The sequence below is a fragment of the Canis lupus genome, chromosome 8, assembly GCF_011100685.1.
Source record: "Canis lupus familiaris isolate Mischka breed German Shepherd chromosome 8, alternate assembly UU_Cfam_GSD_1.0, whole genome shotgun sequence".
Taxonomy (NCBI): domain Eukaryota; kingdom Metazoa; phylum Chordata; class Mammalia; order Carnivora; family Canidae; genus Canis; species Canis lupus.
The window spans coordinates 53,276,830-53,292,458 of NC_049229.1; the positions used below are offsets into that span (position 1 = coordinate 53,276,830).

Genomic DNA, 15,629 nt, shown 5'->3' on the forward strand with positions numbered 1-15,629 from the left:
AGGCAATTCAGTTCATTAACCTGAATTTCAATAATTCAATTTGCCAATCAACAGCAGCTAATAGAATACCAGCCATCACTGCAAATTAGGGAGCTTCATCTAACTTGTACAGTTCTTTGGTATTAATACATAGGCTATCGATACAAAGAAACTACTCCTAGTCTTTAGGAACTTAACTTGCTAACTTGCTTTTAAAAGTTAAGAAATGCTTTGAAAATTTAAATGGATGACTTCCTTTTTGGCAGATAAGGTTATTATAATTCTCTATATAAAAGAATTAGGCTACTGCAAATATTTATTCTCAAACAAAATATCTCCACACTTCCTTTCTTGTTCTTCTTATTAAAATAAAGGTAACTTAAGCCAATACCGTGGCACTCATACAGCCCATGAAACAAATGCCAGTATATGCCTTAGAATGAACATATAAGTACATCACAGTAAATTATATTCTTCTTTACCTCTTCCACTCTCACCAGAAGTGCAGTGTTTTGTTGTTGTTGTTTAATCTCCAATTTTCATTTCAACAGATTTTTTTTTAAATTTTTATTTATTTATGATAGTCACAGAGAGAGAGAGAGGCAGAGACACAGGCAGAGGGAGAAGCAGGCTCCATGCACCGGGAGCCCGACGTGGGATTCGATCCCAGGTCTCCAGGACCGCGCCCTGGGCCAAAGGCAGGCGCTAAACCGCTGCGCCACCCAGGGATCCCCATTTCAACAGATTTTATCTTCAAACTCAATCCAAAAGTTCAACACTCACCCACACCTCCTACTGTGAACACACACTCCCATGGAAAATAAGAAGACTGCATCAGACATTCTCTGAGGCTATTTTCAAATATTATTATCTACAAATTTTCTTTATTTTCCTTTTTAATTTTACTTCTGCTCTTGTTTTTGTTTTTGTTTTGTTTTTTAGCCCAAACTGTCTTCTGCCAGAACCCTCCTGATTACTTTCAAGTTTATCTCAACTCCTCTAATCTCCCCAGATCACCAAGCATACAGTAAGAGCCCTGATTTGCAGTGGTAGGAACTCATGCTCTGTGGTCAGTTTGGGTTCCCCTTATTGTGTGGTGACCTGTAGCAGAGGAAAAGAAGTGGAGTGAGAAGCCAAATTGAAGTCAATGCTTATGTGGTTGGAGTGGGAACTGAAGCATAAACTTTCAGATGAAAAAGAAGGTGTGCAAAATACATCCATACTTGGATCCTGAACAGCACTGGGACATTAAAAGGGGGGTGGGAAGGTAGGAGGAACCAAGAGGGCAGAGAGCCTCCAAAAATAGTGAAGATGCTCTCACTAAAGTCACGATATTTCAGGTGGTTTTAATACCAGTCATTCTTATTTTTGTAGTCAAGGACTTTGAGAGTCTGATGAGACTTGATCTTCTCCCCAGGAAAATGTACATTATCCACAATATACACATAATTCTGCAAACACTTTGAGGACAACTGCAGACTCTCAGAGGCCTTCGAGTCCTTTTACCACAAACAAAAACACTTGAAATAAGATGTTAGAATATTAAATAAACAAATTATTTTGTTAAGCTGAATCTATTGATTTCTCCTATATGAAGTATTTCTGGATAAACAACACCTATAAGAAAGAAATAATTGGGAGTGGAAGGCTAAACAAAAATCAAAGGAAATGTAGCTTCAATGTTTTGGAGAAAAAAGTTCTTAGGGGGGAAAAACCTATTTTGTTGCTATTGACTTTTTATGACTGTTCTTTCATTTCATCTAAGGAGGGGAATGGTCTAAGAAACAGCTAAAATGGAAACAATTATTTAATGTTTACTCTAAAAATTATATACATACTCACTGTACAGCCACTGAGTTCCAATGTAGAGTGTTAGCTATTCTTTACAATGTGAATATTACACACAATTTTTGAGTATCAATAATGCTGCTAAACAACACACTGTAATTCATTCTGCGCTTGGCAGATCAGGAAGGGAGAGGAATATTTTGGAAGAGGTCTACAACATATGTACTATAAAAAGATGTATTTTAAATTTTATGATGAGGTTAGTAACCTGCCTTGAGCTGTATATGTACCCCTCTTCTACTTGGTCACAAGGTTGTACATTGGAATTTATAACCGAACCGAGACAAATATATTAGCATCATTGGAGATGGGCAAATATTTGCAGGCTAAGTTAGGAAACGAGTGCTATATGGATTGCTGGTATCTGAATCCCTGATCATTAATGGTTTGATTCAGCCAAGCCAATCAATGAGACACATTGATTCATCCATCCCATCTAAGAGATGAATCAGAGGCCTTATAGGTCTAAATAATCAGTTTTGCCTCTGGTAAGTACAGCTGAACAGGCCTGATGACTTCATCACAATAATGCAGCATTTTCCACTGACCTATGAAAATATACAGTACTGGTATGAGGATATAACAAGAGTCACTCTTCCAAGTCTAAGTATCTTTAAGAGTACAGAATAATTCTGGAAACTTCACTGGGACTGAAGATCAATGATAGACAAATGATTTTCAAATTATTGGGACTCCCTCCATTACTGTTCCAAAAACAAAAAACCTTTCTGGTGAAAGAAAAATCCACTTGGCTTCACCCAGAGATACCACTGTGTGGCATTTTGCCTGTCAAATGTTAACTCTGTTTAATCAATGCTCACACTTTATCTGCTACTTCCTATATAAAGGATATAAAATGAAATACAAGTATGTGCAGTTTTTTCTCTATGAATTTCCACATGGCAATATTGTCAACCATTTTTTTAATAATTAAAAGAGCTGGAAATAATTCCAAATATATTCTTTTCTAAAATTCAAGATATTAAAGTGAAAGAAAGAGAAAAGGCCTTTATTAGTCATCACAAAAAAATGAATGTTTCACATAGTGATTTAAATAATAAAACAACTGCAAACAACCTTAACATTGCAACACCAAGAAAAGTTTTAAAATATAGCATAAGTTGACTTTGAATACACCAAATTAATCAATAATCTATATGTAAAATTGTGTTATCTATTAAAAGGTAAAATTACACTTAAGACAAAATTTAGAACAAGTGGCATGAGAGCAGCATGTAGTGTTTTCCCAACCATCCAGAGTTCATTTTACCCATCAGTGGATACCTGTAGTCTATCCTTATTAATTTATTTCACTAGCTGCTTAAGTGTCCTTTTTAAATAATCCACTACAGGATTTGAAACAACACAGAAATACTGAAAACTACAGCAACACATCAAGATTTTGTCTAGAAAGTTGTCAATGACCAACCTCCCCTATCCCCACACTCCCCAGCATTTTGACTTATCAAGAAAAGCCAGTTTAAAGGGAGGTATCATTTCTTAGCCTAGAGGGAGTACCCAGTAACATTCTTGTTGCACCTGCTTTTTACTTAGGGTATGGCAAATCCCTAATAGAATCAGAAGCAGGATTTATGAATAGAGTCAAAATATGTGCTCCATACTTCTGATCTGTTCTTTCATCCACTACCACTGTCATGATAGAGACTTAAGACAGCCACGCCTCTGTAGAGTTCCTCAGCAACACTCTCAGGTTGCATTTTTGCTTTGCAGTCTTGCTAGGAGGCAATCATCAACCCTTCTACTTTGACATTGTTTGTGTTATGGTTTGACCCTGTTCAGAGAATCTGAGATTGCACTTGCACCGAAGGGGGATGTGTGCATGTGTCTGTTGGGGCATTTAGTGGTGCAGGGAAAACGAAGAGAAAGAGAAATGGGGCTCTGTTGTTTTTGTTTCAACAGATTTCCCACTGGAAAATGGATCCTGAGAGGCAAAGTAGGGTTTTGCTTTAAATCCCTGTAAACTCTTCCAGTCAACTGTATAAAACTAAAACCAAAAAAATCTCAGATTTATCCTTTATGTTTCAGTTCACGGAGAAAAGCCATGAGGCTTCTTTCCTTTTTTTTTTTTTTTTCCTTTAAAATGAAGAATCGCATTAAGACTCTTCTTTCATGCACAATGTTATGTGGTGCACAGGTGCCTAGATGGTAAGACTACAAACAAAACGAAGGGCAAAATATACAGAATCTTCCTCCTCCCAGAACTGTGCAATTCCACAGTGAACCTGTTGGTAACAGGTAACAAGAGTTCCGTGAATGACATCTAAACCAGCGAACAACCAAAAATTATTTGCAAATAACACGAAGGCTATGATGGTGGTTAGGGGCAATGCAAATTACAACCAGTGTAATTTCAAAGATTGACTGTCCCCCAAAAGAGAGGTAGGCACAGAGTTGAATAGTAGGGGGAAAAAGGCAACAACCCAGAAACCAAAACACCATATTTTTCCCCCAAAGATTTACATTTTCAAAAATAAAGTACATGTCTCCAGGGGTGAGGTTAGTCATATATCAGCTGAATATGCTCTGAACTCATATGCAAATCTTAGTGCAGCAGTGATTATGGCATAATTTATGAGTAGGTTTGTGTCATGAACAAATTGTGGAAAACAACAGGGTATCCTTTTTTTTTTTCCTCAGGGTATGTATCGAACTGTCACCAAACATAGCTGGCCTAATGAGACTCCCTAAGGATGGCATCTCCTTTGAATCCCTCAAGGGCACACATTTTCCAGACCTCTAGGAGAAGATTATTCACAGAGAAACCCACATAACCATGGAACCCACTATTCCAATCACCTTCTTCCTGAATATTTCAATCACAGCACTTGGTTGGTGACCATCGTGCATGTCACAAGCTGAGTGGTTAAATGGTACAAGCAAACAGTCCACTTTGGGAATTCAACTGCTAACCTTTGAGCAGTTCCAATAATTCACATCTTAAATTACATGTAGTCATTTACTCGGGTGTTTTCAGGAATTAAAGCACAAGGAACAAGTCTTAGAGGCTCTCTTACCCTTATTCCCATATTCCTCTGTGAGCTCCTATATAGTTACCTCTCACTGTTCTATATTAAAGACTATTAAAAAAAATAAAGACTATTGATAAGGATAATCAGACATAAGCAGACTATTGAAAAGGATAATCAGACATAAGCAGATGGTTTTAAAATAATGTGGTTGGCTGACATGAGTTAGGTTTTTCTTGCCTCCTACTCAGTTTGAGATTAAATTATTATTAATCCCCATTTCCTGACATACAAGCACAGGTGGGAAGGGAAAGATAGTTAAAGGACTTAAAACTAACCTCAATTTATCTGTACTCTGGCCATCAATGGTGCACTATTCTTAGTATCCAAGAAAACTGAGGAAAAACCCCAACAACCTAGTTTCTAGTTACACTTAGGAGATGCATACCTGAAGGCTAACTTACCCTGCATGTCCTAGAATAAGGTAGACATATTTTAACTTTCAGTTCTAAATACCCTAAATATTCCTACCTATGAAATACTTAACTGCTTTTTCTTCAATTTGAGCTTCATTCTGATTTTTCATTGCAGTCTGACTAGCATCTTCCCATGGTGGAATTTTAAACAGTTGCTTTGGCTGTTTAAAAGAGATGTGAGTAAAGAAAAAGTTGGAAAGCTCTATTGTCTTAAAATATTCAAAAGCACTATAGTCATAGCTATAAAAATAACACCAATTAGACTATAATTTCTACTTAATTTTTAATTTCTGTATTTAGAAAATGATATCACACTGTATTCTTAAAATGTTTTCCCCAAATAATCCCTTACCCAACTTAAACACACAAATTTTAGGGAAATCATTACTTGAAATATAAAGGATTTTATTCTTCTATATTCTTAAAGGATTATAGAGCTACAATTCATTAGGATTTTAGAGCTCAAGTATCCTCAAACTGTCATGCTTTCTTTCACACATCCCTAGAAGTAACTAATCCTAAATTTCAAACAAAGTCTATACATATAATAAATAAGGTGGGAGCTCACTAATGGACATACCTAGACAGTTTTAACTGGTCATGAAATCTAATTTTAGCCCTCACAACCATACCTGTGGATAATGCAGTGCTGATGTAATATAATTTTAGGAGTTCAGGAAGGTCTGCTTACTCAAAATTATGCTTTCCTTCCATTTGCAAAATTATTAAAAATTCTACCAATAGAAATTTATTCTTTGCCTCTCCCTATTCCAGTTCATCTTTCAAAAGGCAAACAATCTTGGGATAGAAAGCCATTAAACTAGTTCATTCTAAGGCAGGGATCAGCAAAGCAGACCACTGTAACCTGTCACTTGTTTTTATAGGCCCACGAACTAAAAATGGTTTTTACACTTTTATTTGGCTAAAGAAAAATCAAAGTAAGAATAATATTTTATAACATGTGAAAATTACGTGGAATTCAAATTTTAGTTTCCCTAAATAATTTTTATTGGAACACAGCCCATTCATTTCTTTACATATTGTCTATAGCTGCTTTCATTCTGAATGGCAGAGGTGAGTGGTTGGGAGACAGCAGATAGCCTGTAAAATTGAAAATATTTAGAATCTGGCCCTTTACAAGAAGTTTGGCAACCCTTTGTTCTAAGGTGTCAGTATCCTATAAGAATTACTTCCTGCTTCACAGAGGGAGGTCATCCTATAGCAAAATAACCTCTGTCAGTTTCCAGAAGGAGAAGATAAGGTGAAACACGCAGACAAGGGGCAAGAAAAGACAACAGGAACCAGAAAACTTTTACCCAATTTTTAAACTTAAAAATAACATTGCAAAGTTGTATATGTATAAATGCATATATCCAGAATATAAATCATTTCTCAGGCCATAAAGGTATCTTCTCTTTGTCCTTTATTCCTTTTATCTATCATTTTTTCCTTCCTTCCTCCCTCTCTCTCTCTATCCCTCCCTCCCACTTATTTAATCCATCCACATTCATTCACATTTATTGAGGCAGACAGTTTGTTGAACATTGGTACATAGTTATCAACAAGAAAGATAAGGTCTCTCTGCCTTCATGGAGTTTCCTTTCCATAGAAGACAAAGACATAAAAAGATATTCCAAAACCATGATGGGGGGGTCAGGGCAGAGATTTACTTTAGACAGGTTAGTCAGATATCCATGAAGAGGTGACATTTCAGCTGAAGCTCAAAGGATGAAAATGAACCATCACTGAAAGAGCTAAGGGAAAAGCATTAGAGAGAGAGGAAGTAGCAAATGCAAAGGTCCTGGGACAGGAAAAGGGTTTGCTTAATTTCAGGAATAAAAGGGACACTAGTGTATGTGTTGTGACTGTTTACAAACAGTCCTTTTAAAGTACCAGTATCATAAAACCCAATACTATTTGTTAAAAGTTTATTATTCGCTGAAAATATGTTTCATTTAATGCTTCCCCAAACTCTCAATAGGTGAATATTATTAATTTCATTCATTTTAAAGTCAGAGAAATAGACTCAAAGATATTAAATGTATTGAATTCCACACTGGGATTGAGTTTAGACTGTAATCCAGGTCCACGTGACTCAAAGGAGTCCATACCAAATCTCAAAAACAAATTAAAATCCACATTTAAAAAACTATGTATATATTTGTCTATATAGATGATGCCTTTTTTTTTTTTATTACCACTAGGGCTGTATTTTGTGTGTGGTGGAGGTTAGGGTGTACACTGGAAAACTGTTTTAGAGCCTCTTTCTTGAAATTACACATGCCAGAACCTTATGTTTAACAGGTATCAGGTGATGGTATAACAAAACATACTACATGACAATACAATTTAATGTTTATATAAAAACCATTATTTCTATACATTCTTATAGCAGTTTCCTATAATCAGAGGGATTATACTTTTGCCATACACCGTTTTCTTTTTAAAGGTTTTATTTATTTATTCATGAGAGACACACAGAGAGAGGCAGAGACACAGGCAGAAGGAGAAGCAGGCTCCCTCCAGGGTGCCTGATGCAGGACTCAATCTGGAAACCCTGGGATCATGACCTGAGCCAAAGGCAGACACTCAACCACTGAGCAACCCAGGTGCCCCCATACACCTTTCTTAAGTAAGTTGCAACTGCTTCTGACTTCGTAGTCTGACATTAGGCCAGCTGAAGCACACACAGCCAATACCACTGGGGAAATATCAGAAAAAAAGATAAAGAAAAGCAAAGATCTAAACTTAATTAGCTGTAATGCTATACAGCTAACTGGCACCTCTATTGTACTGGTCTCCCAATTCTTTCAGGTCTGGGCTGCACAAGTTAGATTCATTACTAAGCTCATAAATGGCCTCTCCCCCCCTACCCCTGTTTTACTGGTGACAAATTTATTAGTTCTTTTCTAACAGAGAAATGAGAACTAGGGATTTCAATTACTCCCAGAATGTAGTAAAGGCATGGAACCTCTTGTAGGTAATATTTTTCTATTCCATTTTATGAGCAAATATGGAAGTACTGTTAATAGACATTAAATGTTATTTATTAGCATGCAAATAAGACTTCACACTTTTAAAAGTAAACATTAAACTTCTAGCAAACTACATTTAGAAGAATAAATAGAATGCAGATACTCTGGAAAAGGAATGCACTTCAGAATCAATTTTTAAAAGCCCATATCATCACTGATTATGATAAAAAGACAATGATATGAGGAGATGCTTATTACTCATTCTTTCAGCTCATTTTAGTTTTATCACTTTTTGCACAATTTAAAATTTATGCAAACGTTTTCAATGTTGCCTTTAATTTTTGCCAGAATATTTTGAACCTGGTTTAAAACTGAAATTGAAGAAGCCCACGGAGGGCTTTAATAACAACTTTCTTTGGTCTGTTTATTTAAAACATGATGAATAAGCAAAAAGAAAAGGTGCAGAATGGAAAAAGAAAAATGATCCCTTCTCCTTCCTAGAAGTGTTTGAGATTACTGGATTGTTCATAATCTTGCACCAGAATTAAAATCTTCCCCCCACATGCGAAACAAATACACATACACACGCACACACACACACACACACACACACACACACACGACACTGCCCAATTACCATATGTGTAAGCTAAGAACCTAAGAGTTTGTAAATAGTTTTAAAGTTAATAGAAAGAAAAGCAGTAAGGAGTTTCACTAACATTAGTCTTAGTATTGCCTGATTTATTTAATGTACTTTCAACAAATCATTTAGCTTCTTATAGTCTGTTTCTTGAGAAGGTAAAGGGGTTAGTATTTTACCACATGAAATACTTAGTATGTTTTTTTTTTTTTTAGGATTTTTTTTAAAATTTTTATTTATTTATGATAGTACACACAGAGAGAGAGAGAGAGGCAGAGACACAGGCAGAGGGAGAAGCAGGCTCCATGCACCGGGAGCCCGACGTGGGATTCGATCCCGGGTCTCCAGGATCGCGCCCTGGGCCAAAGGCAGGCACTAAACCACTGCGCCACCCAGGGATCCCAATACTTAGTATGTTTTTTAATGAATTATTCTCCTAGAAGAAAAAGATGGAAGAAATTCAAAGAAGGAAAGGCCAAGAAGCTAAACAAACAAACAAACAAAAGGTATGGAAACTACTTTCTCTATAAGCTCTGGAGGCATGTAAGTACAGTAGTACAGAAGACAGGCAGATTCAGGTATAAGTACTAGCCCTGCCAACTGCTGGCTGAACAAGCTATGAATCTCTTTTATTTGTAAAATGAAAATAGCAGTATTTATCTTATAGAAATGTTGCAAGGAATCAATAATATATATTTAGAAGTTTCAGCACAGTGTATGTCACAAAAGCATAGTCTGGCACCATGGGAGTGATCTTTTTTCTCTTTTGATACACAGACATCACCCTTTGGGATTGAGTTAGCAAAATCTTGACAGGAACTAACAAGTACTAGATCAGTATTTTGTAATTACTGAAACATACTATTAGAGAGTTTTTAAGAACCCAGTTTGGGGAAATCTTCTCTAGTGTTTCTTAACATTCTGGAAAATGTGCCAAATGGGCATGGGAGATAGCCCTAGAAGTGAGAACTCTAGTTTCTTTCAATGATGTTCTATGCTTCTATATAATGATCTATACAATGATCTAATACTTAGAACCTCAGAGATTTGGTTTACAATCAATGGAAATGGTTTCAACCAGCAATGTATTATTGCTGAGCAATATACAATATACAATATATTGTATACAATTATTGTTCTCAAATCTGTGGCACACTACAGTCATCCCTTAGAATATTCTTTTCACAACTGTCATTGTCATCAAGAGACAGAAGACAAAATGGAGAATGAGGTGTTAAGGCCTGAATGTTTGTGTCCCTCCCTCACAAAATTTACAGATTGAAATCCTAATCCCCAATTGTGGTATCTGGAGATGGGGCCTTTAGCACATGACTGGTCATGAGGGTAGATCCATCATGAACAGGATGGTGCCCTTAGAAAAGATTCAAGAGTGTTCCTTCTCCTCTTCTTCTCCTGCTGTGATCAAGGAAGTGGGCCAGATACTGCATCTAAATCTAACATAACTACTGAAAGCAGGTACTGAATCTTCCTTGATCTTAAGACCTCCTAGCCTCCAGAACTGTCAGAAATAAATATTTCTAGTTTAAGCCACTCAGTCTATGGTAGTTTTGTTATAGCAGCCCCAATGGAAGACACACGATGATTTATCCAAAGTTTAAGGCCTATCTAGGGGTGTGATCAAGAAGAATAAGCAGATACACATAATGGAGAATGGGTTTGAAGTGATTACTTAAATAGAAACCCAAATGAAACTGCCCCAAATTGTAAAGTGACAGTTGACTCTGGAAACATGGCAAAAACTCCCAGACAAGTTCAACACTGCAAAACATCATAATATGCTGAGATAGTTTTCATTTTTCATAAGAAAACATAAGCCGTTGTTTCATCAGCCCCAGTGCTCATGGAGCCCAGAATTCAGACTCTGACAAAGGCACTCAGGGATATTTTCTGGAAGTGTTGCTTTACATGGAGTCAACTGCAAAGGGGTTGGTATATGGAGACACATAAAATAAATTCCCCCCGTGTGGGAACAATTTATAAAATTTATAACACACACTTGGCTCATTTACTCTACCAAGTTTTTAGAAAACTTTGTCAAAGTAAAATTTGGGCACTTGAATGAAAAAATTACACTTTATATTTGCATTTTTAAAATGTTTCCAAATGGCGTCTATTTCTTTAGAGGTTTTTGTAGAAGCTTGACTCAAAGGAGACTGCTAAATCCTGTAGACTTGTGCTTTGCATCTCTCTGGATAAACAGAACCAGTCACATTATCATATTTCTTTTATTCTCCAAAGAAAATGATCTAGCCAATCAACCTCCATATCTTTGGACAAAGACTACTTCACTTTCAGGGTATTCAACTTTCCAGTTTTATTGCCATAATTTTGGAATTAAAGTTAAGTTGCTAATTTTAGGTAAAATAGAGCAATAAAATTTAATGGCCATTAAATTTTCAAGTGGAATTGATTTTACTGAGCTTGGTTCCCTTTTCCTGAGGCTTCTTGACATAGTAAATGGAAGTGTGCAAATCTAACGGGCTGAGACCCTGTTTGGCCCTAATACAGACTGCTAACATTTCATCTCTGTTGAGACCCCATACCAAATTTAAGCTTGGTAAGCTTCTTCACCTTTTGAGAAAATAGAGATTTTAATAGGCCATTAAATCAGCTAGTCCCGAGAGTGGCAAGTGTTGCCCAATCCTCCAACCCCCACAATTGCCCACATTTTGCTTGTTTATGTCATCACTTACAACACTTGTTATTTTTCTTTAAACATATATCAGAAAAAGAAATAGACATATAGTAATTTGCCTACATTTTTGCATCTTGGGAAGAGTATGTAGGTATGCATTATGTTTGATTTCTAGAATTATGGGAAGTTGCATTTTAAGTCTCGTGGGTCATCCTACGGAGGAGCAGAATACTGCATGTACCTTCTAGTTTAATAAACATCAATCATAATTTGTCAATTTATTCAAATTGGGACTTCTATAAATGTACCTTAGTATCTCCCAAGCAAATTAGAATTTCTGGGACAACTGAAGAATTGCTTTAAGGAATCCTTCAGTTCTAGAGAACCAGTGTTAGAGCACAGCATTAGACTTTACCCTTACTTCCCCTTCTAACTCAGGGACTGTTAGTAGCCCCTTTCTCCACTTTTTTACCCATAATTCCTAAAATCCTCAAATCACTATGTGGTTTGAAAATACAGGCTATGGACATTCTATAGTCAGAAGAAGATGAAATGATTGACAGCAAAATTACAGAAATTATCCAGTTGGTTTGTTACTAGCCCAGTTTATCATATAGTTGTTTACCAGGATGATTGGCCATCAATGGGTACTACTGAGATGTTAATGTACAATCCTCCACCAGGGCAATTTATTTATCCAGGCCAGATTTTTGTCTTTGGTGTGTTTCTTGCCTAGTTTATTCCCAAGGATGGTATCTGCTAACTCCATCCTGGAATTCTTTTTCACATAATAATACCCCTATATTAATATTAATTACACTTTCAAAAAAACTAAGAAATTCGAGTTTTATTTTTCCCTCAAACACTATGCTGTCATAGGTTACTCCATAAGTAGCTGAAATGAAGTAATGGCTGAGGAAAACATTATCTTCTCTTTCCACTCATTTCATATGCTTTTGTCTGAACACTATTGAGGTGACAAAAACCAAAATCAAACACCTGTCCTTCCACTCTAAAAACATTTCTAAAAAATCAAGTCCTTCAAATGGAAGGTTCCAGGCTATTTTTAAAGCTACTTGGGAGAAGAATTAAATATAATTATGGGTCATCTGAAAAAGAGCATGTCAGTAATGCCACTTTAATATTCTTCAAGGGCATACATAGCTTCTGGAATGTCCCAGAAAAAAAAATATATAATTAAACAAAAAAAACCCAAACTATAAACCCGATGTTTTTAATTAAATTAAGGATTCAGTTCATTTCTAATGAAAATACTGATACTGAACAAAGTGTCCAGGAATACTTGTGACATTTCCAGATTCTACAACTGTTTCTTTTTTCCTCTTAAATAATAAGATTGATATTCAAATTCTTCCCATATAATCAATTTCATTATTGCCACATTGTAATTTTTTTCACTGTTTCATTATAGTTAGTAGCTAACCCAAGATGTAACACTTCTTTTAGCATAATCTGACCAAAATCTGAATTTAAAATCATGGTTGCCCAGGTAAGGAGCAAGGAGGGTCAGATAGAGGGAGAGGGTGACTGTCGGAGGGCACAGGGACATTTACCACTTTATCCCAGTATGAAGCAGTCTAGTACCCAGTAAGTGTAGCCAGTGTGTGAAATTAATATTTATGGAATACCTGCCAGGTATCAAGGTTTGTTTCTGCGTTTCTTATCCCAATTAATCCTCTTAATAGTACTATAAAGTATTATTACCATCCCCAATTTATAGATATGGATATTACCTCAAAATGACCTGAATGGCTTAGTAAAAGAGGAAAGTGAATACGAAAAATCATGTTCATAATCATCTAGTTTTATCTTGAGATAAAATGAAAAGTGAGATGACTGTAAGTCAGGAGAAGGCAGGGGGCATATGCATTTTCCAGATACTCTGTTCAGTGATGGTCGTACATAGCAGTTTGAAGCTTTTCATGACTAAGCATCATACTCTTTTGGTGTAATTTTCACTCTGGGGTTCACAAAGCAAGGAACTGATGAAAGGTGAACCAGATAGGTTGGTACTTTAAAAAATGAAAACAAACAAACAAAAAACAGCAGCACCTACTATTACCAGTCATTACAAGTAAGGTTACAGTCACTGAATATTTCTCAACCAAATCAAGGAGAATGGGATCACCTTTTGTGTCTATTTAAAACGTTCCAGCTGATCTCAGAGTGGATTAAAGAAGGGATTTGCTTGTTTCAATGTACCTCAAACCCATATGCAAATAGGACTCTATCATGTATGTACTGTATATATGTACTATATCATACATTTAGAGTCAAAGACAATACTTTGTTTTTAAGAACAGCATACAATGTAACTGCAAATGAATGTCACACACACACACACACACACACACACACACACACACACACAACTGAGCCAGACAATATGAAGCTCCAGTGAAGAATTTTGGCAATTACCAACTGTTATAGAAATCAAGGTCAAATATGTTTGTCTTCATTTTTGTGATTCCTCTTAAGATTGAAAATACTCTTCTCACTGCTGCTTGCCTCCCTCACCACTACATTCTTTTCCTTTCCCACTGATTACTACAACTCATGCCAATTACGCACTTATTTACCTTTTGGTTCAATACTACATCCGAAGAAGTAGGGAGAAGAGAGAAGGATAAAGAGAGGGGGTGAAAGCAGATGTGTGTGGTATATACACAGGAATGCCAGAAATTAGGAGCCTTTCCCTCCTCCAAAATTTTTAAACAGAAAATGAACTCTAGGACAGGGATGGTAGTTGTTTTTTAATGGGTAGTGCTAAATAAGAGTCCAGGGTGATACTTATTACTTTATTTGGTCAACAGAATAGTTATTGAATACCTACTGTGGTGAGGCACTGTGCTAAACAGGTATTTGGGAACATGAAAGAGAAAAGTAGCTGCATAGGTATGATAGGAAATTATCACTTATTGTATGGTAAATTTTAATTTTAAAACATAAGCTCCTTAGCTTAGGGGATTCAATGATTTAACAAATATTTACTGTTTTATTATTTTTCCCTTGAAATATGCTTTGCCACATTTCATATTATTCCCTCCTGAAATTATTTTCTCTATGTCTGAGACCGCTTTGCAAGATTTCCATCCTTAGCTTGAAATTTAAGTGTGAGTGTTACCTATGCTTCCAGCCTAAATTTTCATCTTTTTATTCCACATACTTTCCCTGGGGGATCCTCATTGCTCCTATGATATTTTTTTTTTTTTTAAGTAAGGTTTACACCCAATATGGGGCTCAAACTTACAACCTTGAGATCAAGAGTTGTACACTCAACCTCCTGAGTCAGCCAGGCATTCTAATCCTATGACTTTTAGTATCATCTACATGGTATGGAGACTAATTGGATGACAACAAATCTTCAAGTCCAGTTCACAGGTTTTCTAAGCTCTAGACTCATGTACCGATCCTCTCTTGACACTGCCATCTGGATGTTTCAATGCACCCAAACAGAAAATATCAAAAACTGAACTAATCAGCTTCCCTTTCTCTTACTGACTAGAATGACCATCCATGAAGTGGCCCAATCAAGAAACCTAGGAGTCATTCTTAACCCTTCTCTTTTACTTCTTAACAACCAATCTCACAGTTCCATGGAATTTTAGATCTTAAAATGTACTAAGAAACCACTCTTTGGGCAACCCTGGTGGGGCAGCGGTTTGAAGCCGCCTGCAGCCTGGGGTGTGATCCTGGAGACCTGGGATCGAGTCCCACATCAGGTTCCCTGCATGGAGCCTGCTTTTCCCTCTGCCTGTGTCTCTGGCTCTCTCTCTGTCTATGAATAAATAAATAAAATCTTAAAAAAAAAGAAAAAAGGAAACCACTCTTCATGCTCTCCACTACCACTCAATCCCCCACTCACTATCATCCCTGGCCAAGATTCCCACAAATGTCTTCTTAATTGGTATCCGTGGTTTCAATCTTACCTGCCCCCAATTATTTTGGACTTTACAGCCAGTTAGTTACCCATTAAAAATGAAGACTTGAGGGGTGCCTGGATGGTTCAGTCCATTAAGCTGCTGTGTGAGGCTTCCTGCTCAGTGG

General features: G+C 36.5%; 1 protein-coding gene and 1 long non-coding RNA gene across 28 annotated transcripts in view; one reads left to right on the forward strand and one right to left on the reverse strand.

Annotated features, from left to right (window-relative positions):
* LOC102153427 overlaps positions 1 to 7,378 on the forward strand; it is an 85,386-nt gene extending 78,008 nt beyond the window's left edge. For 10 of the 11 annotated variants that reach the window (XR_005363630.1, XR_005363622.1, XR_005363631.1 and 7 more), the window contains one exon: positions 922 to 2,689. This is a non-coding gene — a long non-coding RNA (uncharacterized LOC102153427). Of the gene's footprint in view, positions 1 to 921; positions 2,690 to 4,485 lie in introns of those variants that run through there. The other variant, XR_005363626.1, reaches the window with a different exon arrangement.
* Positions 1 to 15,629, reverse strand: part of CEP128 (centrosomal protein 128) — a 397,326-nt gene that overhangs the window by 54,643 nt on the left and 327,054 nt on the right. For 9 of the 17 annotated variants that reach the window (XM_038545463.1, XM_038545464.1, XM_038545471.1 and 6 more), the window contains one exon: positions 5,362 to 5,451. The exons of 4 other annotated variants lie outside the window; for them this stretch is intronic. In XM_038545463.1, coding sequence (XP_038401391.1) covers positions 5,362 to 5,451 — 90 coding nt within the window. Of the gene's footprint in view, positions 1 to 5,360; positions 5,452 to 15,629 lie in introns of all 17 variants that reach the window. 4 more of the 17 variants (XR_005363617.1, XR_005363616.1, XR_005363618.1 and 1 more) reach the window with 1 other exon arrangement.